Source organism: Colossoma macropomum, unplaced genomic scaffold (assembly GCF_904425465.1).
Source record: "Colossoma macropomum unplaced genomic scaffold, Colossoma_macropomum, whole genome shotgun sequence".
NCBI classification, from domain to species: Eukaryota; Metazoa; Chordata; class Actinopteri; order Characiformes; family Serrasalmidae; genus Colossoma; species Colossoma macropomum.
The window spans coordinates 3,762,913-3,788,145 of record NW_023495267.1 but is presented as its reverse complement, the minus strand read 5'-3'; the positions used below and the strand labels follow the sequence as shown (position 1 = coordinate 3,788,145).

Below are 25,233 nucleotides of genomic sequence, written 5' to 3'. Positions count from 1 at the left end.
CCATGACATGGTTCTATACAAAACTCTGGTTCTATAGAACTCTATAGGCTAAAGAGAACCATAGCCTTTACTAAAGAACCTTTTTCCGGTCACCTGTATGCGGTACTGTTTGACAGACAAACTCATGCAGAGCTGCCCGATGTAGACAAACTGTTTCAGACCGAGGTGACACGGCGCGGCCCAGTAGCTCCGCCAACTTTTACCTTGTTGAACGCTTGCGCACTGTGGCTCTGTAGTGAAGAGTAGTTGTGAATGGGAGGGGAAGAGGAGGAGAGGAGGAGGAGGAGGAGAGGAGGGAGGTGGGGGGAGTATTTTGGGTGTACAGTCATAAGTCGGACTCCGAGGAGCCAGGAAGTAACCGTGAGCCATGCAGCGCGAGGGATAAAAAAGTGAAGCGAGCGCTAGAGAAAGAGAGAGAGAGAAAGAGAGAGAGAGAGAGAGCGAGCAGTTCAGGAGTCCATACTGAGGAGGAAAAGTGAGGAGGAGGGAGGAGAGAGAGAGAGAGAGACGCGCACTCACAGCCTTTTGTGCCAAAATAAGGCGAATATTTACGGCGAGCACGCTGCTCCGCGCGCCTCAGTCACCGCGAGCAAAAGACGGAAGGAAATAAGAGCGGGAATCAGAGGAGAGAGAGAGACGCAGACAGACAGAGAGAGAGACTTTTCGAGGCGACGTTTCTCTCGTAAGGCTCGTCAGAAAAGTCGGCGGAACAGACCGAACTCAGCGCTCAGGATGCCGCGGGTGGTGCCGGACCAGAGAAGCAAGTTTGAAAACGAGGAGTTCTTCAGAAAGCTGAGCCGAGAGTGCGAGGTAAGCTCGAGCCGCCGGAGACGCTTCAGCGAGTGGCGGAAACCGAGCAGAGTCACACGGCAAAGGCAGCACAACAGCAGAGCAGAGCGATGCTGCTCTCAGTCTTAAAGAGCTCCTCACTGTTAGCCTCAGAGAGAAGTTACTCTGCGGCTCACTCCACTTCTCTCCTGCGTTCGTTTTCTCTGAGATTAAACGTGACCCAAACTCACACTTACTCAGAAAGTTCTCCTCTCCTCTTCTCTCCTTTCTTCTCATCTGTTCTCTCTTTCTGAGCTGTAACAGTAAAACTGTGCTAACCTGAGCAGCCTCGACTCGTGTCACCTTCACCGCATCTTTCTTCGCCAAGCACCACACTTCGGCTCCCTTCACACTCATTAGCGTCCACCTTAAAATGGAAAACACGAACTTAACTTACAGACAGTTATTATTTTTGTGGGTTTTGAAGCTAAAGCTGTGAATTATAGAGTTACTTAGGGAGTTTGTTTTCTCAGAAAAGCGTGAACGCCGCTGGCCTCTCAGAATAGCTAAAACGTCCCATCCTTCATGAGTTAAACAGTGTTACTGTGTCTCCGTTTGTGATCACAGATCAAATACACCGGTTTCCGAGACCGACCGCACGAGGAGAGACAAGCCCGCTTTCAGAATGCCTGCAGAGACGGCCGATCAGAGATAGTGAGTATCACTCTCACCTTTTCACCAATAAAGAGAGCCTCTCTCTGCTGTTCTGCCTCTTTCCTGAAATGATGTGCAGCTCCTTTAACTTTTCAGGGTGCAGCTCCTTCACCTGTTTACAAACCGCTGCACCTTTTTATCTGTTTAGACTCAGTGTGCCTCACTCCTGCACTGCTGCACATTTGGTGAGGAGCTGCTTTAGGAAGTTTCAGAAATGGAGAGTGGCAGTTCATTTCACCTTTTCAGAAATAACTGGCTTCTAGTTTTATTACAGTGACACAGGATCTAATGAACAGCTGAATTTGAACCAGTCAGTTGATTAAACTCGTGTCAGTGTCAGCATCTTTCACAAACATTAGCTATTAGACACCCGGAACTGGCTGTGTCCAACACTTCCTCATTTTCTTTATGTGTCAGACAAGCACAGAAAGGACCCTGATTTTATGAAATGCTGTTACGTATTATTTACAGTGTCTGTACAAAATGAGCGCTAGTCCTGTTAAAAGTAGAGTTTAATGGTTTTAGGTATGCTGATGAATTGTGTGTCTGTCAAGGATTTGCCCCTCAGCCACTGGATTCTGTCTGCACTTTTCTTTTCATCATCTTCAAAAGGTTCTCTCGCTGCTCGCCGTGATGAACTCGGATGTGTCTAATTTTAAAGACTCTTATAAATACCTCTAGCCTGTGCTTGTTAACAGTATGACGCCGTTACATTTCCAACAACAAAAACTGCTGGTTTTTTATACAGTGGAGGGAATGAGAGAGCTGATTCTTTGTCTTCAGAACGTTTTGTAAAGAAATGTATTTCTTGTTCCCCCCTTTGCTTTGGGAGCAAAGATGATAATAAATGTTTAATAAAGCTTAATAGATGAGAGACAAGAGAAAGAGAGAGAATTTTTACTGTTAAACTGTCGCTGACGTGAGCAGATCACAGATTTGTAGATTCCGGTAAAACAACCCAAGGAAAAAAACCCCTCCTTCGTCCTTGGTCAGATTTAATGTATTTATAAGAGCAAGCTTATTTTTAGATGAAAAAAAAGTGGTCTGCACATCATCTGAAAGCTGATAACAGTAATGATTAGCATACATACTTCATGGTGCTCAGTCTTTTGTGTATAAATCATATATTACAGAATGTAAATGCCTGTTGTAGGATAGTGTGTCAGGTATAATTAACAACAAGACTTAAAGCTTATTTACATTAAGATGCAAAATTATCAGTAACTTAACTGGCATAACTGAAAAGAAGGCTTTGATTTACTTCCTAATACACATACTTTACCAGCTGTATAAATGCTGTAATTTGCATATTAGTGTGTGCATGTGCACAAAGCCAATCAGGGTGTTATAACAACAGGTCTGATTGATGTTTATTTTAAAGGCTGCGTGATTCTGTCGATCAGATGTATCTACACTGATCCATATCATAAGATTAAAATTCTGTTTTGTCTTTAGAGCATTTTGCAAAGAAATATATTTCTTGCCCCAAACCCCTTTGTGGGCCAAGATGATGAAATTGCTTAATGAAGTGAAATACATGTTTACCGTCCTCCTGATTTTGCTGAAGTTAGAATTGAAGTCCATGTTTAGACCTTTTATGGCCTTTTATGTGCATGTATGCACAGTGAGAAAATAACCTCCTTATTTTGTCTATTGAGATATTTTTATACCAGTATCTCCTGAACGGTTAACACACATTTTATATCCTGCTCTAAAGTCCAGATTTGCACTGGCTGTTCTCCTTTAGCAGTTCATACACTCGCAGTGTTATTGAATTACTGCGCCATGACTAAACCAGTGTATCAGTCCTGCTGCTATTAATGTAAGTGAAGGGCTGCATTTAAAACAATTTATTGATTTTCTACCTCTCTTTCTCTGTCTGTTATCTTTGCCGTGTCCATCAGACACTCACTCCATCGTTCTCTCTTTCTTTCCATCCTTCACTGGCTCTTTAAAATCCAGTGTGCCGCAGCCCAGCTTGCCAGCAGTAAGAGTTGGTAAAGTAAAATCAGATGTGTGTAACTCGATACTTCAAATAGAGAAAATGATGACTTGTGTTTTTTTCTCTCTCTCTCGCTCTTTTGCTCTCTCTCTCTCTCTTTCTCTCTCTCTCTCTCTCTCTCTGTCTCTCTCTCTCTCTCTCTCTCTCTCTCTCTCTGTCTCTCTCTCTCTCTCTCTCTCTCTCTTTCTTCCCCTGGCCCTGGCTCCAGGCTGTTTTCCTCCTACCCCTTTCTGATGTGCAAAAGAAATGACGGGCTGCATAATTAATGCTCAGGCCGGGCTTTCTGATCCTGTTTGTATTGATTTCCCTCTAAAAGGCTTTTGTGGCGACTGGCACCAATCTCTCGCTGCAGTTCTTCCCTGCTAACCTGCACGGAGAGCAGAGGCAGATGCCCACCCGAGAGTACGTGGACTTTGAGCGGGAGCCAGGAAAGGTAATCCCCATTAATGTCGGTCTGAGTGTTTGTCTGACTGTCTGACTGTTTGCCTGTCTGTCTGTCTGTCTCAGGTTAACAGCTTTACCATTCTCTCACTCTCTAATCTTTAACCCTTTAAACTCCTAGAGCCTGTATTTGGGCCCACGGTTCAGTCCAGCTCAAGTACATACAGTGACCCCAAAAAGTGTTTGGACATTTTTGCCATGATTAAAAAAGTGTTAGACAACAAAATATCAAACCAAGTGCTATTTTTGAATAAAGCATTCCAAGACTGTCATTTTTTAGCACAGTGTTTTTTCAAAAGGCGAGTAGTGTATTTCAAATCGCTATCATTTCAGAAAGAAAGCAGTTTTTTGCAGACATCTGTAGGTGTGCATTCACAATGCCTTTGTACACCTCTGAGTTCATGAATCCCATCAATGTACACTAACTCATTAACACCACTGTAAGAAAAACAGCCCCAGACTTGGCATTTCCACCTCTGTGCTTTACAGTGCTCTTACTGCAGTCTGATTGGAATTCTTCTCCAAACAAAGAGTGTTCTTCTCTGAAACAAGTAACATTTTATGAAATAACATAAATTACTTCTTTGAAGGTTACCAACAATTAGTGTCCAAATATTTTTGGGGTCACTGTAGCTTAGATATGAGTTTTATAGTAGTTACTGAATCATTTATAGTAGTTACTGAATTAGAATCTTTAAGATTAATAACTGAATAATAATTCTGTGGTTCTGTTGGCTAATAAATCATTTGTCCTCATTCTGATCTTCTTTATATATCTTCAAATATGCAAATCTCAAAGTCACCTGCTTCTCAAAATTGTAATGCTCTCTTTCTTTTTTGTCCTCTGCGCTCCACACAGTTTATTCTGACTCTCTTTTAAATGACCTTTAATTAAAGCGTTTTTGTCATGCTAAAGCACAACGAAATGCACAACCTAGATGAAACGTGAACTGGCTAGAGAGATTGTGTCTTTTATACTCCCACATCGCTCTGCAGAGGGATTGTGTGGAGACTCTTGATTCTGTCGGGTCTCCGGTTTTGATGGGCAAAGGCCTTGGTTTTCCGTAATGATATGTTTCTGTTTCACACATCTTAGGGAAAAATGAAAACTCACACTATTACGCTTGAGCTCCCTGCAAGAAAAACACCCTCTCTTGAATGAAGCATGTCACCGTTTTCCATTTTATACTTTAGCTGTAGTATTTCATTTCAGCTGTGTTATTATTTTAGACATGCCCACCGCTTTTATATTTTTCAACTGGTCCCTCCACCTCCCCTTCTCTTTATGCATTCATGTGGGATGTGTAGTCTAGCACAGACTCTCAAAAGCCAGACGAATGTAAAATAAACCTATACAATAATGCCCTTGTTCTCCCCTTAAAACCATGTCATTTCTGTTATTTAAGTTGGTTTTTAAGTCTTTGGTTTTCTGTACTTATTTTTTTTATAAATCTGACTATTTTACTAATATCCTTTAGGGCATTATAAATACTGACTTAGGATCTGCTGCCCTGTAACTGTACTCAAACACAAAAGAAAAAAACAATCAGCACTTTTTCTGTACTGTACCGAGAATGTGTTAAAACAGACAGTAAGCTCCTCCACATTGTTCCCATCAGTACAAAGGCTCGAGTCATCCAGAAATCAGTGAGTCATCTCAGTGTCATATGAGCCCTGTTCCTTCTCTGATATGGATGTGCTTTCAGGCCCTGTAAAAAGCCTGAAAATGTGCTATGTTTGTCACTTCGCCCTGCTCCGCCTACAGTTAATAACATGCTGTTTTCTAAACAGCCTGTCTATGTTCACCATACTGTCCAGTGCGAATCAAATCATAACCGAGGAACAGTTTATTAAGCACTGATTTCAAGGCAGTGCTCAATAAATTTGGCAGAGTGAATTCTCTGAATGTTGCTGTATAGCCCAATAACGAATTATCATACATTCAAACAAAAACTTGAGCCCAGTTGGCAGCTTTTGGTGTAAATGAAGACCATTTAATACACATGCAGAGAGATTCTCTGATGACCAGCCCCTGTAGAATTCCTCCTCTGGCTTTGGCGCGTAATGGTGTTTGTTTGAAATGCATTAGCAGGGCACTTCTAGGCTTTTGTTTGTGTTTTTTTACTTCACGCTCGGGCAGTCTTGGTGTTGTTGGCTTTTCCGCTGTGGAGGGCTTGGAGCTCTCTTCACGGGCAGTGCCTCGCTGAGATGCACTCATTAAAAATGCATCCGTGAGAAATCGATGGACCTTTCGGCCCCCAAGCTGACGGACTAATCTTTGGCTGTTAATTATTTAAAAAGGCGTGACAGGTTGTGCATGTGTGTGTAGTGCTGTGCTGATGACTAGCTGAGGATGTGTGTATGTGTGTTTGCGAGGTCAAGCTTGCTGGTAACCTTATATCCCTGTCCGTCACCTCCGGCAGAACTCGGAGCCATGCAGCTTTAATGAGCCTCACACTGTCTGCTTCTAAAACATCCCCACTGGATCTCACAAAGCAGATTCCCCTGCCTTATGCTAAACAGCATTATGTTATGTTCCTGCCACTGCCGAATCCAGCCTTAAAGTATGCTGAAAAAGTCAGACTGAGTGTCACGTGTGCCTTATAACTAGTGTCTTTCACTTTTTGTTATTAGTTTCAAGTGAGGCTTGTGGCAGAGTGAGCTCAAGGAAGCACTGAGGACTTTAGTTTTTTTTAATGTAGACCCTAGAGTGGATAATTTCCGTTTTGGAGCAGCAGTGATCAGAACAATGGCAAAATAACCTTATCTTTATTTGGACGTTATTGCACAACACAAATGAAATATTGCTGTGTTGCCTCTGGTAAGAGTCATCCTTGAAGACATAGGGACTGTGTTATTGGAGATAATGCCCCAAACAATAGGTCCTGACAGGTTTATACCCAAGAATCAAGTTTTAGAGTGTGGGTTTCCTTTCCCCTTTGTTCAAAATGAAACCCTGCAAGACCAACTGCACTGATAAGGTCTCTCTTTCTCTCTTTCTCTTTTTCTCTCCTTCTGTGTGCCACTCTTTTTCACATTTTCTCTATTGATTTCTATCAACTGCTCTTACTTGTAGCGTACTTAAATATGTGCGCTGTTTGCTGCACTAAATTCCCAGTAGAACACAGCTGTCAAGCCAGGAGAGTTCATGCGTATTCTCCAACCTCTGCTCCTAATTAAACTGATTGGTAACCTTTTGCACAAACAGTTCCTTCCTCTGCACCAAAGTTTTAATAGACTGAAGCTAAAAAACCCAAATAAATAGTACCTTAGCTGAAAAGTACACAAAGTCACGGTCGATCCAGACGTGCTAAACTGACTGAGGCATTCGAAGCTTGTCACCAGGAGCTTGTGATCTCTGGCTGCTTATTGGCTAAGTATGCCAGTAAAGCTGTGTATTGGCTGAGCCTCTAATCGTAAATCAGTCATCAACGACTCATTCGTCACTCATGGTGGGCACTCTAATGGCTGTTTTTCACTACTAGACTACCACTACTAAAAAGCCCACTCTGTGATAAAAGGTGAGTCAAGTCATAAAACGTGAGCGGGCTATAGTAAGGCAGGGAACACCTTAATGAAGCATAATTATGTAGCTCTGACACACAACCATTTGATGATGAATACTATAATATCACAGTAGCCACAGAATGAAAGGCTTTTCAAGAAGTGTGTTTAAAAAGTACAAAAAGAATGCAGAATTTTAAAATGTGCACTTTTTTGTGCATTTATAAATGCAGGTTTTAAAAGTTCTCACTTTTATGGTACTATTTCTATTTCATAATGTTCCAGAGTTTAACACTTTTGTCTAGTGGCTTGGCATACCTACCCTGGAATATTTGAAGGCCAGGGGGTGCTTGCGTAAAATGTTTTAAATATTTATCTTAAGTTTTAATGCTTTAGAGATGGTTTTAACCTATGCTGCGGGACGATATAAGTGCATGGCATTAAATTTCTTAACTGTTTCCATAGTCAAAGAATATACTTAAATATACATGCTTAAGCAGTTTCAGAAACTTGATAAAACGTAAAGTCAAGGTGGAGAGTTGAGATGTTATGTTTAAGTTTATTTAGGATATTTAAGTTATGTTTTTTAACTTTGAACTGACATATTTCTCTAAATTCATGTTAAACTGTCGATTAAGGCCAGAATTGCCAGACGTTTACAAACTTCACAACTCTAATAGTTATTTGCCTAAGAATACAGTATAGAAAGGCACGTATGAACTCTGTGCTCCTGCTTCTACCCTGCTTTTCACTTCCGTGTTTTCCTCATTTGAACTCAGACAGACAGGTTTGCAAACTTTCTCTCTCTAGTTCTGCCTCTTAGTTTCTCGTTCTCTTTGGGCTTGGGGGAGGCTCTCGTCTATAATATTCTTCTTCGGCAACCCCCTCCTCCTACCCTTGTGCTCCCCTCGTCCTCCTCCCCTTTTCTCCCAGTCTGAAAACACAGGCGTTGCCAGCAGAAGCGGAGCTGGGCCAGTTTAAACTTGGCCTGTGGCGGGGGACAGTAGTATTATCTGAGTGGGGCGGCAGAGCCCCCGCAGCACAGCTTAAGTACAGGCTCCCAGTGTCACTGCAGGCTAATGGGAACCAGCTGTGGGGGAGGTTAATTTTAGCGGTAGCTAGCATGGCCTAGGGAGGAGATGTTAACCCTGTCCCAGCCAGGAGCTCTGCTACAAGCCTGCTACAGTTAGCTCCTTATCCCTGTACAGTGTGCTTCTAATGAGGGACGTGGAGTGAGGCAGGAGCATGTTACGGCCTCTCTGACTTCCTTAGTTCAAACACTGGGTGGGCATGTTTTAGCTCAATAGCCACGTCTCTGTGAATGATGATATGGAGGAAAAACATTTCATGAAAACTCTGTAACTCTGTAACTCTGTGCACTTTTACAGTTGTTGGAATGTATTGTTTTTGACCATAGAATATAATGGGAGAAATAACAAATTCAAATACTGTAAAAAAGACTTTATTCAGATTTTTTTATTATGAAACAAAATAAAAGAAAAACTCTCAGAGAAATGAACAGATAACAGTGTAATTTAAACTGGATCACTGTCATTCATGAATTTATTTTCTTATAAACAAAAAGTTGGTACATGGATTGATTTGTACTGAGTATTTCCTCCCCTTTCCTTTTTTTAAAAGTTACATATACCCCATGCTCTCTGTGAAGCCCTGCTCCTTTTTTCTGTAATTAGGACCATATGTTTCTGACAAATATAATAATTGTGGTTGAGTAGTATTATGGTTACCATTCTTAATTTCTGTCCCAGTACAATCCATACACTCCAGTCTCTGTTAATGCCTCTTTGGTAGGCTGTGTGAAGACCTGGGTTTGGGAAGAACACTCAACAGTGATATTTGGGATTCAGTCAAATGAAAAACTGCTTTGATTTGGTAGTGAAGTCACTTATTGGTAGTGCTTTGTAGCTAGAAATACTTGATTGTGATGCAGTGTGACAAAAATGATTATCTAAATATCTATCTTCATAGTAACCGCCTGTAGATGACTAATATCGTATTTCATCCTGAAAAATGGTCATATTCAAAAAGCAAAATTACAACAAAAGGGTAGAGGACTATGCTTGACTACCAGAAATTCCAGTGCAGTGGTTGCACATGATCATTTCTTTTCAGATGTTGGAAAAATCATGTATTTTATTATTATTTGTCTTGCAGCATTTTTTGCTTTTGAGTAGAGCTGGGTGATATGGTAAAAATGTTATATCATGATACTTCAATAAATTTTCACGATACACAATTTTTCTGACGAAGTAGTGCCTGCACAAATTCTAGCTAAACAGGACTAAATATGCTCTCTCTGTAATCAAACATGCAGGTGGTCAGTGTTCTCTGAGTACTGATGATATCCACAATTGTTCATAAAGGCACAATTTTATCACAATAAAGATAAATATTGTCATATGGCCCAGCACTGTTTGTTATTCAGAAATACATATCAAGTTTAGAAATACTCCAGGGCAAGAATGTAAAGTATGTGAAAGTTGAGAGTTTGTGCATTTTTCAAGGGACAGCTTGTACAATGTGTAGCCCAGCCTACCTTTAGAGAAACTTTAATTGTATTTTTTAATGTTGGTTATTGGCTGAGTAACTTCACTAAACATTGTCTACCTGGTATCTGTAGTTACATATTATTTGCTCTTCACTGTAACTGGTACTACTGAGGCATGTTCAAAGTGAGAGTCACACAGGCAGAATAAGTCTCTTCCATATAGCCCATCTCCACCACTTAAACCCAATCTTGTTGAAATGTGATCTCCTTGGAGATGTAGGAGCTGTGCTTCGGCTGGGAGACTTTAAGAGATCTGATGCTTGGCCCCCTCTTCTCCTCTCCTCTTTTTTCCCTCATAGCGTTCGTGTGTGGTTTGCTCTTTTTTTTTTTGGGTTCATGCAAAGCAGAAATTGGGTCCGTCTGCTTGGGCCATGCTAAGAGAGCTGAGGCTGTGTCGCCCTCGTTGCAGAATGAAAGCATCAGTAGGGCTGTAAACTGGCGGAGAGCTCCTTGTTGCAGCCAATTTGTGTATGAGACCCTCCACAGTGTGAAGCGGGCCACTGGTACAGGGCCATAGATTGACCACTTAATAAGTTAAATATGACTAGAAGACTTATTTCAGAAAGGATCTGAGTTAATTAATAACAATACAGTAAGTCTAAGCATGCTATACTTGCTACACTTCTGCTGGTGACGGAGCTAGGGCCTAGTGTGCGGGCCTGTGTTATGAAGCCACACCGGGGCGTGGTGTTACTCTCTCTTAGACTCTATAAATCTTTGCTGTGTCTGTGTGCGTAAGAATGTTCGCTCGGGGGCAGATAGCACTGGGAAGAGTCGGCCTAAATGACTCCATTATAAAAGGGGCTGCAGTCTGAGGCTCGCCACAGGAATTGGAGTTTTAATAGTTTTGTGTTAAAGCTTGTTCCCAAGCTTTGCGTGCGCATGTGTATCGGCATTTGTTTGCGCCTGTGTTTGTGACTGCGCATTTGTCTGTACACGCTATCATGTCTGCTTTCCATACATTATTGTGTGTATGCATAAGTGGGTTTGTGTGTATCCCAGCCAGCTCCTACTCTACACTTACTAAGCACATCTCCATATTCATGACTGCTCATGTGCCACAGAACATGTTGTGGAGCAGCGTGGCGCCAGTTTGACAGTTAACCCCAAGACGGAGCATGTGAGCAGGGAGGCGGAGGGGGGCCTTTGCTGGGCCTGTGCAGCTCACTGGAGGAAATCAAACAAGGAGCAGATGAATGCCTCTCATCTCCTCCCCACTGCAGTTAACCAGGAGCAGGAAGTCAGGGGCTGGTTTACTGTTTTCTGGACCAGTGCCGGCTTTATTTTCTGTGGCTCAACTTAATCACTATGTTCTTACACCCTGCTCTATGTACTTCACTATCTAATGCCAGTATTTCTGTAAGATGGTATTGTCTCAAATCAAACAGTAGTGTTTTGCACTAAATGGTGCGGTATCCAGGGCGTAATTTGTAAATGATGAAGTCTCAGACCACTGGGAAGTGATGGATCTGGCAGGTTGATGGGGTGAGGGAGGTCCCAGAACAAAAAAAGTGCATTAGACATGCAGTTCAGTTTGAGCTTTTCCCATTTTGTTGGATCTTACAACAGGTGTGTTAATGAGGTTCTTAAGCATCGACCATTCTGTCGTACGTAGGTTTCCCAAAACTAAACAAAAAGATTCTAATGTGTGAGTACTAGTAATAGTCAAATCAAGATCACAAGCCAGTAATTTTGCTCAGTGTTACTAAGCTTTCTTAAGTGATGAACAATCACAGCATTGCTTGCATTTGCGAGTGATAAACAGCGATAGTGCTGTTTTTGTTACCGTTTCTGTCACCACACACCCACACAGGAGGTGAAAGTGAAAGTGCGTGTGGGCCATGGCACGAGGTGGAACAGCATGCTGCTTTTTAGTTAAGTTTCCACATTTTCTTATGCTATATATCGTACTGTGCAAAAATGACCATGCTTCATTTATTTATTTATTTATTTCCAGTCACAATGGCCATTAAGTACATTAAGTACATTTTTTTTTACATTTTTCTATTTCCTTTTCTCAGTAATGGCTTCTTGACAGCTACACATCCTTTCAGACTCATAGCATTGAGGTGTCTTCTCAGAGTAGAAGGATGGACAGAAACACCTGTGAATTTTTTTCAGAGCGTAATTTTCTCTGTTATTTCTAAGATAAAAGCTTTAATTACTTTTTATGAATTTTTTGTGACAGTTTTGGTGATTTACCAAGTCTTGCACATTTGTTGGGACTCTCATTTTCTCTAAAAATTTTTTTGTGGCCTCGTTTTGGAAGCTTTTGTTAATTTCTTATGACTTATCTAATCTCCTCAGAAAAATTAACTAAAAATTTTGTCTAAAAATTAAATAAATGAAGGGTGGTCTTTGATTTTTGCACAGTACTGTATATATCAGGTTTGTAGAAAATATTGTTATCATTTCTCTTAATACATCTCTTAAGATCACTGCATGAATGTATTTAATGTGAACGAGGTGCCGTATTGGCAAATATTAAGCCCTGGTAGTATTTCAGGTCATTGAATTGTGCCTTAAATAGTCTTAATCAAAAGCACCAAACTCACAGTGTAGTGGAAGTCTCAGAAAATTCAGACTGCAGCGGCTTCTGATGACTCCTCCCTTTCCATTATGTGATATTCAGAGATTCTGGTAAATCATTTGGGTATTAACAGTACAATACGTTGTATTACATTTCCTGTGTGAGCTGTTTGCACTATTAGTGGCTAGTATAATATAAAAGTACTTGATTGCTGTTCCTAATAACTGGCATAGTGCTGATGCCGATCAGGATGTATATGTATATGTGTAAACAGTGGCACTCAGTTCTCCGATCAGTAAGGCAGCGCTACTCTGGGGCTGGGCGGAGTGATGCATGGCAGTTTCCGTGGAGACGTGCTGGGGCTGTGGCGGGGCCCATGTTTCCGGCCTGCACGAACGGAAGCCACTCGGCTCATAGAGGACTTGTCAGTGACATCATCAAAGCGAGCCTGTTAATTGATTCCTGCTGCGTCCAGTACTGGATTGAACCTCAGTACCCCATTCCCCCCACCCTTTGTTCCCTGATATAAACGTTTTTTGATTCATTGGGGAAAAATGGCTTCTTTGTGTATTCTATTATGTTGTATTCTACGAAGTGGGGATTGTATAAGAACAAAGAGCTCACTTCTGCCTTGTTAAGAGAGAGGAAGAAAGAAGCATAAAAAGAAAAAGAGAGAGGACGCTTTGTCTATCGTCCTCTTGCCTTTTCCCATTGGGTTTCAATTATAGGGCTATGCTCAAGTTTCCCCATCCTGTCTGTCAGCCTTCCAGTCACACCATTCCAATCGATGACCTCTCTCATGCACCAGCAGAGATGCAGGAACATATCTCACCATCTCATCCTCCTCTGTGCCATTGTAGGTAGTCCAAGTGCTCTTATGCTTTGCTTGTCGATTTTCGGCAAGACTCCTGAGTCTTTGTCATTTTCTTTTGATGTTTTCTTTCATCTGTTGATAAGTTTGTAGTAACACAGTATAGTAAGTTAAACATACACAAGTACACAGGACAAAGTAAATCCTTTTATCTCTGCCTTTTTAACTGGCAAGTCAAAACTGATACACCAGTGTTCCAGTATCTACAGTATGTACTCCAGTACTATGTTCAGAATTTTAAATGTGATTTTGTAAATATCTGTTTGCTGTAAGTTGTGTTAAACTGTTAGGGTTGGTTTCCCAGACAGGGATTAAGCATGGTCTTGGACAAAATTTCTCTTTCACTGGAGAATCTCCTTTTAAAATGCTCTGTAGTCCAGAGCTAGGCTTAATCCTTGTCTAGTACACTGACCCTTAAAGTCCAGATAATGTGTACAAGACACACATACAAGCAGCGAAACATAAACTTTGCAGACTCAGTTAATACCTATATATGGTGGTTGTCAGAGAAAAAATCTCTAAAATGGTTATATTTAGGGATCCAGATTTTGGCAATTCTTTTGACCACTAACCAACAAACCTGAAATCACAGACATGACCCATGAAAACATCAAACACAGCACTGCATTTTATTTAAATAAGGCTGTGAGATAATTTACTGCTACAGAACTGTCTTAGCCTCCACCACAGCCTAAATATTATGCCTATAACTGTAATGGAACGACTCGTGAAGCAGCAAAAGATCCTGAAAACAGCTAAAAGGTTTTTCCAGTTTAAACGACAGAACTTGTAACCCCATTAGGACTGTAAATTAAAGGTATCACAAACTGTTGACTTTCCTTTATTAGTTTTGTGTGACTGCTTTTACAAAGTGTTATCTCTAACTTGTATGACACTAAACTGCAATGTGATCTTCAGCACAGTCTTATGTATTACTGCTATTGCAGTGTCTAGGTGGCTCCACAATAGGCAGACCCTGTTCTGTTATTGTTCGAGCACGCTTCATCTCCGCTCTCTCAGAAACATGGAGGTCTGCTCAGGAGCACAGCACTGCTGTTATGTTTGGATGAGAGAGAGAGAGAGAGAGAGAGAGAGCGAGAGAGAGAAAGAGAGAGAGAGAGATTACCCTGTTTTTTGGCTGTAATTCCAAGTGCACTCTTTTCCTGATGATGCTGCAGACTGTTTTTTTGCCAGTCTCTTGCCATTCGAAAGGTTTCTTTTCCTCTGACACTGCCTGGCTTGCTGTATTGTAAATTACATTGTGCTCTGAGCTTTTCATATAAAGCTGAACCCCAATTTGCTGCTGACGAATTGCTAATATTTGTTGAAGTTAATTTCCAATGCGAGCAACAAATTCCGTACTAATTTCCATTCATTAGCCACTCATTAACCAAGTATCCCTTATTTACTAAAAAGCACAATGCAGAAATATTGCTCCACACATTGCAACTGGTCATTGTGTACAGTTATAGTATGCGGTCTGAGATGGCAAGTACTTGGCTTTAACCAGGGTGCTGGTAGTGTCTCATAGGTTTGTGAGTGCCCTTTGCTCCCAAGACACTGGAGAAACACACAGTGTCATTGACACGGCAGACTGTTTGGGTTTGGGGTTACTTTACTCTCAGGATGCAGGTGAGAAATATGACAGCTTGCTGCGGCCTGCATTCCTGCTGCCTTTTTCCAGGAAAGTGCCTCCTCGCTCGCCACAGGAGGGGACCACTGCGGCCACCTGGCTTGGACTGGCCAGTGACCTTTTTGGTAATTTGTGTGTATGTGCACATGTTTTAGGGGTGGACAGGATGACTATATGTATCGTTATCATGATAAATTGCATTGCATTACATCAAAATATGCTTTTCTGAGCAGGTTGCGGATATCGTTACTGTTTAAAGAAAACAGACCAACTGCATGTTTTGTTATAAAGAGATCATAAGTAGTCCTGTTTAACTGGATTTAGTGCAATGCATTATGTGAAATACTGAATATAAATTATTCTACTTATAGTTTTTGATTGTTTTGAAAATGTCCTTGAAGTATCGGGATATTAGATTTTGCCAGGTTGCCCAACCCTGATGTGTATTAGTTTGAAATTGCACTCGTATTTTGTTTCTGTCATATCAAAATCTTATTCATTTGCCCATTACATTGCGTGAATAATTTATAACAAATGAACAAGTAAAATGTTGCAAATGACTTGTTACATTGGCTTGTATTACAGTTAAGAATTAAGAATGTTTTTTCCTTCTCCTATAAAGTTACCGGTTCAGAGCTTCTGTTATGATGGCGATGTAACTGCTAAGAAGCTATTAAATCTCCACATTATGTCTAATATCTAAATGCAAAGTATGTTTCTGTCTGCAAGATGTCAGTTTCCCTCAGCAGTCTCTGTTTGGCTTATGGGTTCTGCTGTTAGGAGTGAGCCTTCTACATCTTTGCCAAGTAATCCAGCAGCTTTTTGCTTTGCCTATGATGTCTAGGGCCAACTTACTGTAAACCTTCTTGCATATGTATTTTAGGATATAGTTACATTTATATCTGTCACATTCAATATTTGTTAAAATCAGAGTTCACATACTGTTTCAAAGCTGTTTTGGAGACTGTTTGGGTGAATTGTTATAGATTATATTGTTATCCTTGTTATAGACTTTAGTGAAGTTGCCTCAGCCAGGGCTGTGATTGGTGCTTTAGATCCAAACTCAGATCTCTCCTTTCCACCAAATTCTACACAACTGTCGCATCCTCAGCCGTTTCTACAAACAAAAAATCTCATCCAGTTCTCCTAAACAGAGCTGCCTAGCCACCACCACAATGGAATATGTGGGAATATATTCCCACTGTCATTTCATATTGTTAAGAGGACACTGTCCACCAAACATGTCCTTTTGTACTAACTGCTAGTTTACTGTCCTTATTTGCTTTTAAGACACTATTTTTAGATGCAAAATGTGTCATGGACCTGGCTTGTAAGTCACACATTCACTCATGTTTAGCACACTGAATGTTCTCCACAAGAAGGTGCTATTAGCACTCATGTAGCTTTTGGAGCTTAATATGAGTGGTGCTTTGCATCAAAAATACCATGTCCTTGTTTAGCCCTCAGAAGACACAGTTATTGCAAACTACAATAAATACGTTATTAATTATTTATCATATGTAGCTTATTAAAACAAGCAGAGAAATTCTTTCCGAAGTGCAGATTCTAGCACTATATTCATGTGTGGATTTGATGAAAAGGTGTTGTTTTTTTTTTCTTTCTCTTCCTTTTAGACTTGAAATGTTGAATAGAAATCAAATGTAATTGTATTCTGTTTCCCAACTCATTATGTGCTTATGTAATTACGATAACGTGATGTAAAGTAAGTCTAACAAAACAACAGTAACTGTAGACATCTAAAATTATTGATTTTTGATTGGATTTTTGAAAAGGCTTTTTTTACATTGCGTGTGACACATTATAAAGTTATTACTAATACATTGGCCCGGTATCTGTCATGGGCTTTGTAGGTAAATTAATGGTCTTAATTAAACCTGATAAAAAAATCGTTTTGCTGTAATTGCTCCTATTTCCAAGGAGAATTGCTCAACAGCTCAGGTGACAGTGTGTCATATTTTGCCTATTTGGCATAACGAACATTATTTGTCCCACTTCAAAGCAACATGAATTATTAGTAGTCAGGTTTGCCTAAGGGCAAATCATTTCATCTCATTTTCTCAAAATGGCACACATCTGTTCAGTTGGGTCAGTTGAGGAGCTTCCCAGTGGCTTCCACTGTGCGTCTGTGTGTGTGTGTGTGTGTGTGTGTGTGTCTGGCTGGAGGGTGTTGAGCCTGATGGTGCGAGGTGTAATTATAGGTTTGGGAAGAGAGGGGTACACACATGGGGCGGGACCACCCTAATGTCCCTCTGTTTTTGTGCGTGTGACAGGTGGTGTGGACTTTAAGCTTATTGAGTTCTGTAGATGTTTGTGAGTGTGTGTGTGTGTACGCGTGTGAGTGTGGGTGTTTTTATGAAGGAGTGTGTCTGTTGGGTCATTTGGATATGTGGTCCTGGGCATATCTGGTGGGAGTGTGTGTGTGTGTGTGTGTGTGTGTGTGTGTGTGTGTGAGTGTGTATGTGAAACAATAGTGCAAACGTTAAGGTTGTGCCTGTCTCTGATTACACAGAGGGGCATGCTCTATCTGTGCAACGCTACTTTGCCTAGACGTGCTCCGCACCTGTACCTGGCCGCACCTGTTTTTGTGCGTATGTGTGTGTGTGGGAGAGAGAGAAAGAGAGAGAGTAAGAGAGAATTAAAGTCTTCATCATGATATTTTCACTCATACCTAAGGAATTTGTGTTAGTGACAGCAACAGCTTTGCTATCAGTGTTTTCCTCTGAGTCAGCCATTGCAGAGAGAGAGAGAGAGAGAGAGAGAGAGAGAGAGAGAGAAAGGAGGGGAGATAGAGTAAGAAAGAGAAAGAGAGAGAGTAAGAAAGAAAGAAAAAAAGAGTAAGAAAGAGAGACTGAGAGCTGTGTATCATTTTCCTCACTCTAAAGGAGTTCAGCAGTGTAGCCTCACTTTACTCCACCCACTCCATTGCCCCGATACTGACTGTGAGTGTGCATGTACGTGTCCCTCGGCTGCTGTTAATACCACTGTTCTGAGAAAGCAGCTGCCTTTTTCTCTTAGTCAGCAGCATAATCACCATGAACACACACACATACACATGATCATACCCTCTTTTGGTGTAGGTCATACAACACCAACACTGGTGCTGCATTATTGTAGTGCTTGTGCTAGACGATCGATAAAGTAAACGCTAATAGCTTCTTTAGCATAGTGCAGTTAGAATCATGTAGTTAATAGTAGCTAATAAGAGGGAAAAGAATCAACATATTTGTGCTCCAAATGCGATCAGCATTAGGCCTATACATTATTATGTATTTTTTATTTTAACTGTGTTACCATTTTAAGACATACATGATGTGAGGACTCATGCATAACTCATGCATGATGTAAATAAGTGTGCTCTACTACACCTATAACAAAATGTTGTAGCATAATTATGTATGACTCATTGTGCTAAATTAGAAGTTTCTTCTGGAACAATTTTTTTGATTCATGTGGGTAAAATAGGCAACTGATTTTTCATTTAAGAATGTAAAATGCTAGTTTGGCCCATTAAAAAGCAAATAATGTTGTTTATATTGTGCCGTTAACTAATGTACTAAAGTCAGAAAATCAGTAAAGAAATTGGCCACTGGCAAATTTGGCGGTAGGTAAATCAGAATTGGACGAATTTTTGATTGACGCGTCCCTATCAATAAACTGATAAGTAGCTCACTAGTTATTGCATGCATAGAAGAGGTAATAGTGGTTATGGAATGAGTCTCATCATGGGAACCTACTTCTAATAGGCAAGGCTTTATAGATCTGTGTGGGTGTTTGTAAAGTCAGCAAGGATGCAAATAGTCTCTTTTTCTGTTTATATTGTTGTCTCCAGTCAGAGATGCAAAGCTTTTGTTTTTCTTTACTTAAACCTGTCTTACTTTGATGATGTCCCCTTTAACTCATTAATTCTTTTCCCAGTGTATGTAGGACACATCCATGTCCACCCTGGGCCTAGAAAATAAAAATAAAAAAAACAGCTTTGAGAACTTACATCATTAAACAAAAAAAATTAATTAAAAGGTAGAAATAGATTAAAATTTTTTTGTTCATCTGATTGGTCAGCCTGAATTTTAAGGTATTCATACAACCCAGACAAATCTAGCTGACTTTGATTAAAATATTTATGCAGCTTCTCAGTCTGTCCATTTCGGACTCAATGTGAAAGATGCCGTGTGTTTGTTTTTTCAAAACTTGATGTGCGTTTTTTTTGAAGGGGTGGACTTGTCTGGGGTCAGGCTGAATTGTGCATGAGTTTGTGGAGCTGCACTCATATTAAGTCATTCAGGGCGAAGGTTATGAGTATGATGTTGGGGAAATGATAGTGTCCAGTCACTTCTGCTGAAACTGTCTTAGTCATCACACTGGCAGAGGAACAGCTGCGTCTGTGTGGGTATGTTAGTGTGTGCCCACACATAGACGCATATGAAGGTTTATTTGAATTGTTCTTTAAAGCCTAATGTGGGATGTTTTCAGGCACTGGATGTGGGCTGAGTGTTGGTGAAGCGTTGGCCCTGTGGTGGTAGCTCAGAGAAGTGAATCAGAGAGCTGATGCAGCACACTGGGATCAATACCACTTTTACCACTTTTACCACTTTTACCATTTTCTCTCTCTCTTTCTCCCAGTGTTTTCCTGTGGAGAGGGAAAATCCAAAAAAGGCCATGGGAGCCCTGACTCACATACATAGACATGTCTGAGTAACACACACAGCAAGAGACATTTTGCTGCTCTGTGAATAAGTCTGTGATCAGCAACTGCAGCATAATTAGTACTTGTGTTAAATCAGCCATACGCACACACACACATAAACACTCACTCTTTTTGCTAACAAAAAGCTCCACTCACGAGGTGTGTGGACACAATGCCCCTCTGTCAGCGCGCGTATATGTGTGTGAGTGTGTGTCTTGTCGCTCTTCGCCCCCTGCAGTATTGGCCTCCTCCTCTCTGGGCTTCAGAGGCTCCGACAGTGTTTTTCTTTTTCCCCGCGCACTTCAGATCTGCTGACGAGGGACTGGCACGCGACCGGAGGAAGGGCAGCCTGCCAGCCGCCCACCATGAGGTTACTACGGCAACAGGCGCTGGGCATAGTCTCCTACAGTCTGTTCAAGTTCTGCTCAAATCTACTCGACTCAGCTCACATCAGCTCAACTCAAATCAACTCGAGTCTACTCGCTGCAGCTTGTTTCCATTCCATTGTTTGTAAATTAACACATAAATTACAGGTTAACCCTCAGAACCTCATCATTGCTGACAATAAAAGAATGGTGTAATTTCATAATAATTCATTCTCAGGTGAGATTTCATAGTTAAAGTGCTACAAGAGTGAAATAATTAATGAATTAATTATTTATTAATTCAACTCAAACCCTTCTTGCTCCTGTTTAGCAGACTAAAGATTCTCCACCAGAGTGCACTGTTAGCACTCTGATAGTTTTGTGAGCTTCAGTGAAAGAAAGGAAACTGGGAACCCACTGATCCCACACCAGCAGGGTCTTAAAAATACACATAGTCAGTTTTAGTCTCATTTTAGGAGTCTGTGAAGTAAAAGACCCCAAAACACACCCTGTGTAAGTACACAATTGTAAACGAGAATATTTCAGGCTAGGGATACACCGATACTGATACTGGTACCCGTACTTGTAATAATGCATACCAAGTTTCTGATACCAGCTGTGACGTGTAACATTAAGTGTATACACCACCACGCTAATGAACAAATGCAGTGAGGAGGCTCTGCTCACACAGAGAAGTGTTACTGACTTCGTCATAGTCAGACACAAAGCTGTCTTTAAACAATCTGCCTTGGCAGATTCTCTCCAGGAATACACTGTGTGATTTTAGCTAATTTTAAACACACACAAAGACAGGCGCTACCCCAATATGGGTGGAGACACGCAGGTCAGCTAAATGGAGGAGAGAAAAAAGTGGACATTTGCTGCCAGTCCCTCTATGCCGGCTTTATTTTACTGAATAGAATAGCGAGTTATAAATGTTAATACAGTGATTTTTTAATTGTAAAATAGGCTGTAGAGACCCTATTGCCCTACCGTGTACATCACCGTCTGGCTTTTAGTTTCAGTGCTCAGTGTTAGCAGCGCTGCTCAGTTTCTCAGTGTGTTAGCTCAATACTCAGTGCGCAGTGTGTTATTTTGAATGAACCAGCTTTATTTGAAAGTGTTCATAGACAGTGTCCGCTGCAGAGGCTGCATTTCACATATAAATCGTAGACTTTGTCTATACACGATGGTCTATTCAAATGGTCTGTAAACGAATGTCTATCTGACTTGGTATCAGCTGGAACAAAGGGGCCTAGGCCAACCCCTGAAAAACAACCCCATAGCACCATCCCTCCTCCACCAAACTTTACAGTTGGCACAATGCAGTCAGGCTGGTTTTCCTGGCATTCACCAAACCCAGACTTGTCCATCAGACTGCCAAATAGAGAGGCGTGGTTCGTCACTCCACAAAATACATTTCCACTGCTCCAGAGTCCAGTGGCAGCGTACGTCAGACTACTCCATCCAACACTTGGCATTGGCATGCAGCTACTTGGCCATGGAAACCCATGCCATGAAGCTCCTGGCGCACAGTTTTGGGCTGATGTTAAAGCCAGACGAGGTTTGGAACTCTGCTAACTCTGTTATTGTGTCAGCAGAGCTTTGGCGACTTTTATGCACTATGCGCCTCAGCACTCTGCGACTCGCTGTGCAACTTTACGTGGTCTGTCACTTCGTGGCTGAGTAGCTGTGGTTCCTAAACGCTTCCACTTTTCAAGAATACCACTCACAGTTGATCGTGGAATATCTTGGAGGGAAGAAATTTTGTAAACTGTCTTGTTGCAATGGTGGCATCCTATTACAGTACCAGGCTCGATTTCAGTGAACTCTTTAGAACTTTCACAAATGTTTGTAAAGGCAGACTGCATGGCTAGGTGCTTGATTTTATATACCTGTGGCAATGGGACTGAATGAAACACTTGAATTCAGTGAGGTGTGTCCCAGTGCTTTCCATATAGTGTATTTACTCAAACTCGTACTCGGTCTGAAAAAACTGGTATCAGTGCATCCCTATTCCAGGCATTTCTATTAAATCTGAATCTGTTTTTTATGTCCAAAATCGTAGGGCCCTATTCACAGGCAGAGGGATTCTGAACTTTTAATTGATACCACATTTTTGTTTCTGTGTAGAAGGGGATACATTTTGCTCTGATTTGAATTTGATGAAAAGTTTTTACATTTTTCAGCGTTGTTGTGTAATTTCAACAGCAATAACTGAAGACTTCTGAGGGTTGATTGTACTCTCCTTGCTGCTATACAAAGAATCTGGTATTCCCCTTTCTTTTCATCCTCATCATCATTAGCATCCTCTTCTCCTTGTTTGAACAATTTGTTAGCATTTTGAGACGTCATGCGTCTGTCTAATGTGTAATTCTGAATAATGGGGAAGTAGACCAGAGTTAAAGAGCGACCCATAGAGAGAAACTGTCTGCAGGTGTGGAAATCCAGGCTACGATGCTTTAGATTCTCAAACTGACTTCTTCTTGTTTGCGACCACCCGCTCGAAAGCTGCACCTTCATAATTATTTCAGACTTTCTGCCAATTAGTGTGTCTGAGTTTTTTCCAGAAACAAAGCATATCCTCAGATATTCCCTTTATAACTGTTTGGGTGCTCTTTCTGTATGTGTTTGTCTGTATGTCACACCCCCATCTCTTTCTCCTCTTTCTCTTTCTGAAATACACAATCACATTACACTCTTGCTGTGTATTCTCTGTGAGCTTCATGGAGGTGCTTGGCGGCCTCTATTGGCTGCTGTGCAAGTAACGTTCTGCTGGTTTCATCTCATTTCCTGTATAGATGCGTGGACAATGGGCAGCCTGACTCAGTAGGCCTGAGCCCATATGTGTGTGTGCATGTGTGTGTGTGTGTGAACGTTCCATGACATAGACATAACGACATTTAAATTACATGTTAGGGTTATTGGGTTCATTTGTTCAGCTAGAGCAGAAGCAATTTAAATCTTGAGTTTCCAGCATAACTTTGTGTAGATCGTGTGCTCGCTCACGGTCTCGCTTACCCTTTGTGTTCCTAAGAATGCAGGAGTGTGTAGGAATTGGTGTATGTCCCTGTAGTGTGTGTGTGAGCTTGATTGAGTGTCACTCACTGGGGTGTGGGGGATGTGGGAGCTGTCGGTTGGCTCTGAAGAGGAAGTCTGTGGTTAAGCCGTTTTCTACGCTCCCCTCTCCATGTAGCAGCACTGAAAAAAGCCTGGCTGTCCTTACAGATGTGGAAGCCATTTCAGGAGAGCAAATGTGTATGTGTGTGTGTTTTTGTGTTTGTTTTCATATATTTTCAGGACAAAATGTCCTGACTTTGTAGGAAAAATGGAAGAACAGGGGTAACATATCATCAGTGTCAGATCAAAAACTTCTCTAAAACTGACTTTACTGGAGAAGGTAAAAACTTCTACTAAAGACTTACCTTTTAATTAAGGTAATGTATTTAGATTTTATTCCAAGTAATTTTGGACCATTTTTATTGGTCTGTTTGTCTTGGAATTTTAACAGAGTATAAACGGCAGCTGGTGTTTTCAAATAATGACCAAAATGAAGATACAAGGTTTTGTTCCGACAGTGACGATATAGTGTCACTGTCATTAAAACGATGCTGACTTTGTGAATTGCTTTCCTTCGCAAAAGCTTTACGTTCTATTTAAAACATAAAAGGGTAAAACATTTTTTTTGATTATTGATCATAAGGTTTAGGATTAAAAACGTATCACAAAGGTACTTACATTAGTATAACACCGCATCCTAACATTGTATAAAAACAGTTTTGTGTGTTTTTGTGTGGGGGGTAGGGCCGGCCTGACTTTGTGAAGCGTGGGATTGAAGCAGGCCCTTCTGCGAGAGCGCCGAAGACTCCCCTCGCCCTAGTGCACCCTGGGAAGGTTCTCGGGTTTGGCCCGCTCGTAAATGAAACCCCTGTGCTCGTCGGGCTCAAAATAGCTCTCGAAAAAATGCAAGAACGCAGGACTGCCCGTGTTCTAACAGAAAAACAAACTCTGCCCACTCCACATCTGACACCGCCTTTCAGCCCCTGTTTTCATTTTCAAATTTATTCTTGATTATTTGTTTACATTAATAAAAATACTTCTTCCCTCCCAAGCCATAAAGCTAGAATGACTGGCTGCTGGCTGTCAGGGTATGTAGGATGTTGTCTGAGTTTCGCACATGCATCCACACACACACACACACACACACACACACACACACACACAAACACACAATAGATTGAGGAGGTGTTGTGTGTATCTCTGACTGCTCTGCCTCTAATTGGTTCCTCTGATCACTTCCACATGGCTGCTGGCAGCTCCATCTGCCACCGATGTGTGTCCCTCCCAACTCATTGGAGAAGTGCATGGTGGGAATCAGGATGTCAGTCACCCTCTAGGTGGCAGGCCTAAGCCTTGTGCTTCCTGCATCCTGGGTTTTTTAAGTAATGTGCTTTCTAAGTTTTTCCAGCATTTTGCTTTCTTTTGATTTTGGTTCATTTTGATAATTTAAGGGTGATTTTATGTGAAGACATGATTGGCATTAAAAGGCATTATTGCACATTTGCAGTGAACTGTGGGAAAATTTAGCTTCAGAATTTGTCATGGCTTTGTCAGTGGAATTAACACGTTTCTGTAAACTAAGGTTCTCAAAACAGTTATCATAGTTATCAAAACAAAATCTACTGTACACAACGTGGTGAATAAACAACTTTATTATCATCCTTTCTGTATTTTAAATTGTGCCATATTTGATTCTGAAAGAAAAAATAAGATCTGGCATTTAAATTATTTGATTCTATTGGCACTGCTAATGCTCTTAATGGAACAGGAAAACATTTCTATCCACGTATAATAACATTAATACAAATCCAGTTCCAGAAAAGTTGAGACAGTAGGTAAAATGCAATTTAAAACCAAAAACGGTGATTTAAAAATCTACTTTAACATGTATTTGCACAAAACAGTACAAAACATCATATGTAATGTTTTATTTTGTCAGCTATATTATTTTTTGTAAATATACACTCATTCTGAATTTGATGCCTGCAACATATTCTAAACATGTTGGGACGGGGGCAGGTTAGGACTAGAAACATTTTGAAATGTTCAAAAACCATCCTGAACAGGTGAT

The 25,233-nt window shown here is 41.0% G+C and overlaps 1 protein-coding gene across 4 annotated transcripts in view; it reads left to right on the top strand.

Annotated features, from left to right (window-relative positions):
- Positions 1-326: 326 nt before the first annotated feature.
- Positions 327-25,233, top strand: part of cbfb (core-binding factor subunit beta) — a 38,980-nt gene continuing 14,073 nt past the window's right edge. For all 4 annotated transcript variants that reach the window (XM_036561716.1, XM_036561715.1, XM_036561718.1 and 1 more), the window contains exons 1-3: positions 327-810; positions 1,396-1,482; positions 3,801-3,917. In XM_036561716.1, coding sequence (XP_036417609.1) covers positions 733-810; positions 1,396-1,482; positions 3,801-3,917 — 282 coding nt within the window. In that variant the 5' untranslated portion in view covers positions 327-732. The remainder of the gene's footprint in view (positions 811-1,395; positions 1,483-3,800; positions 3,918-25,233) is intronic.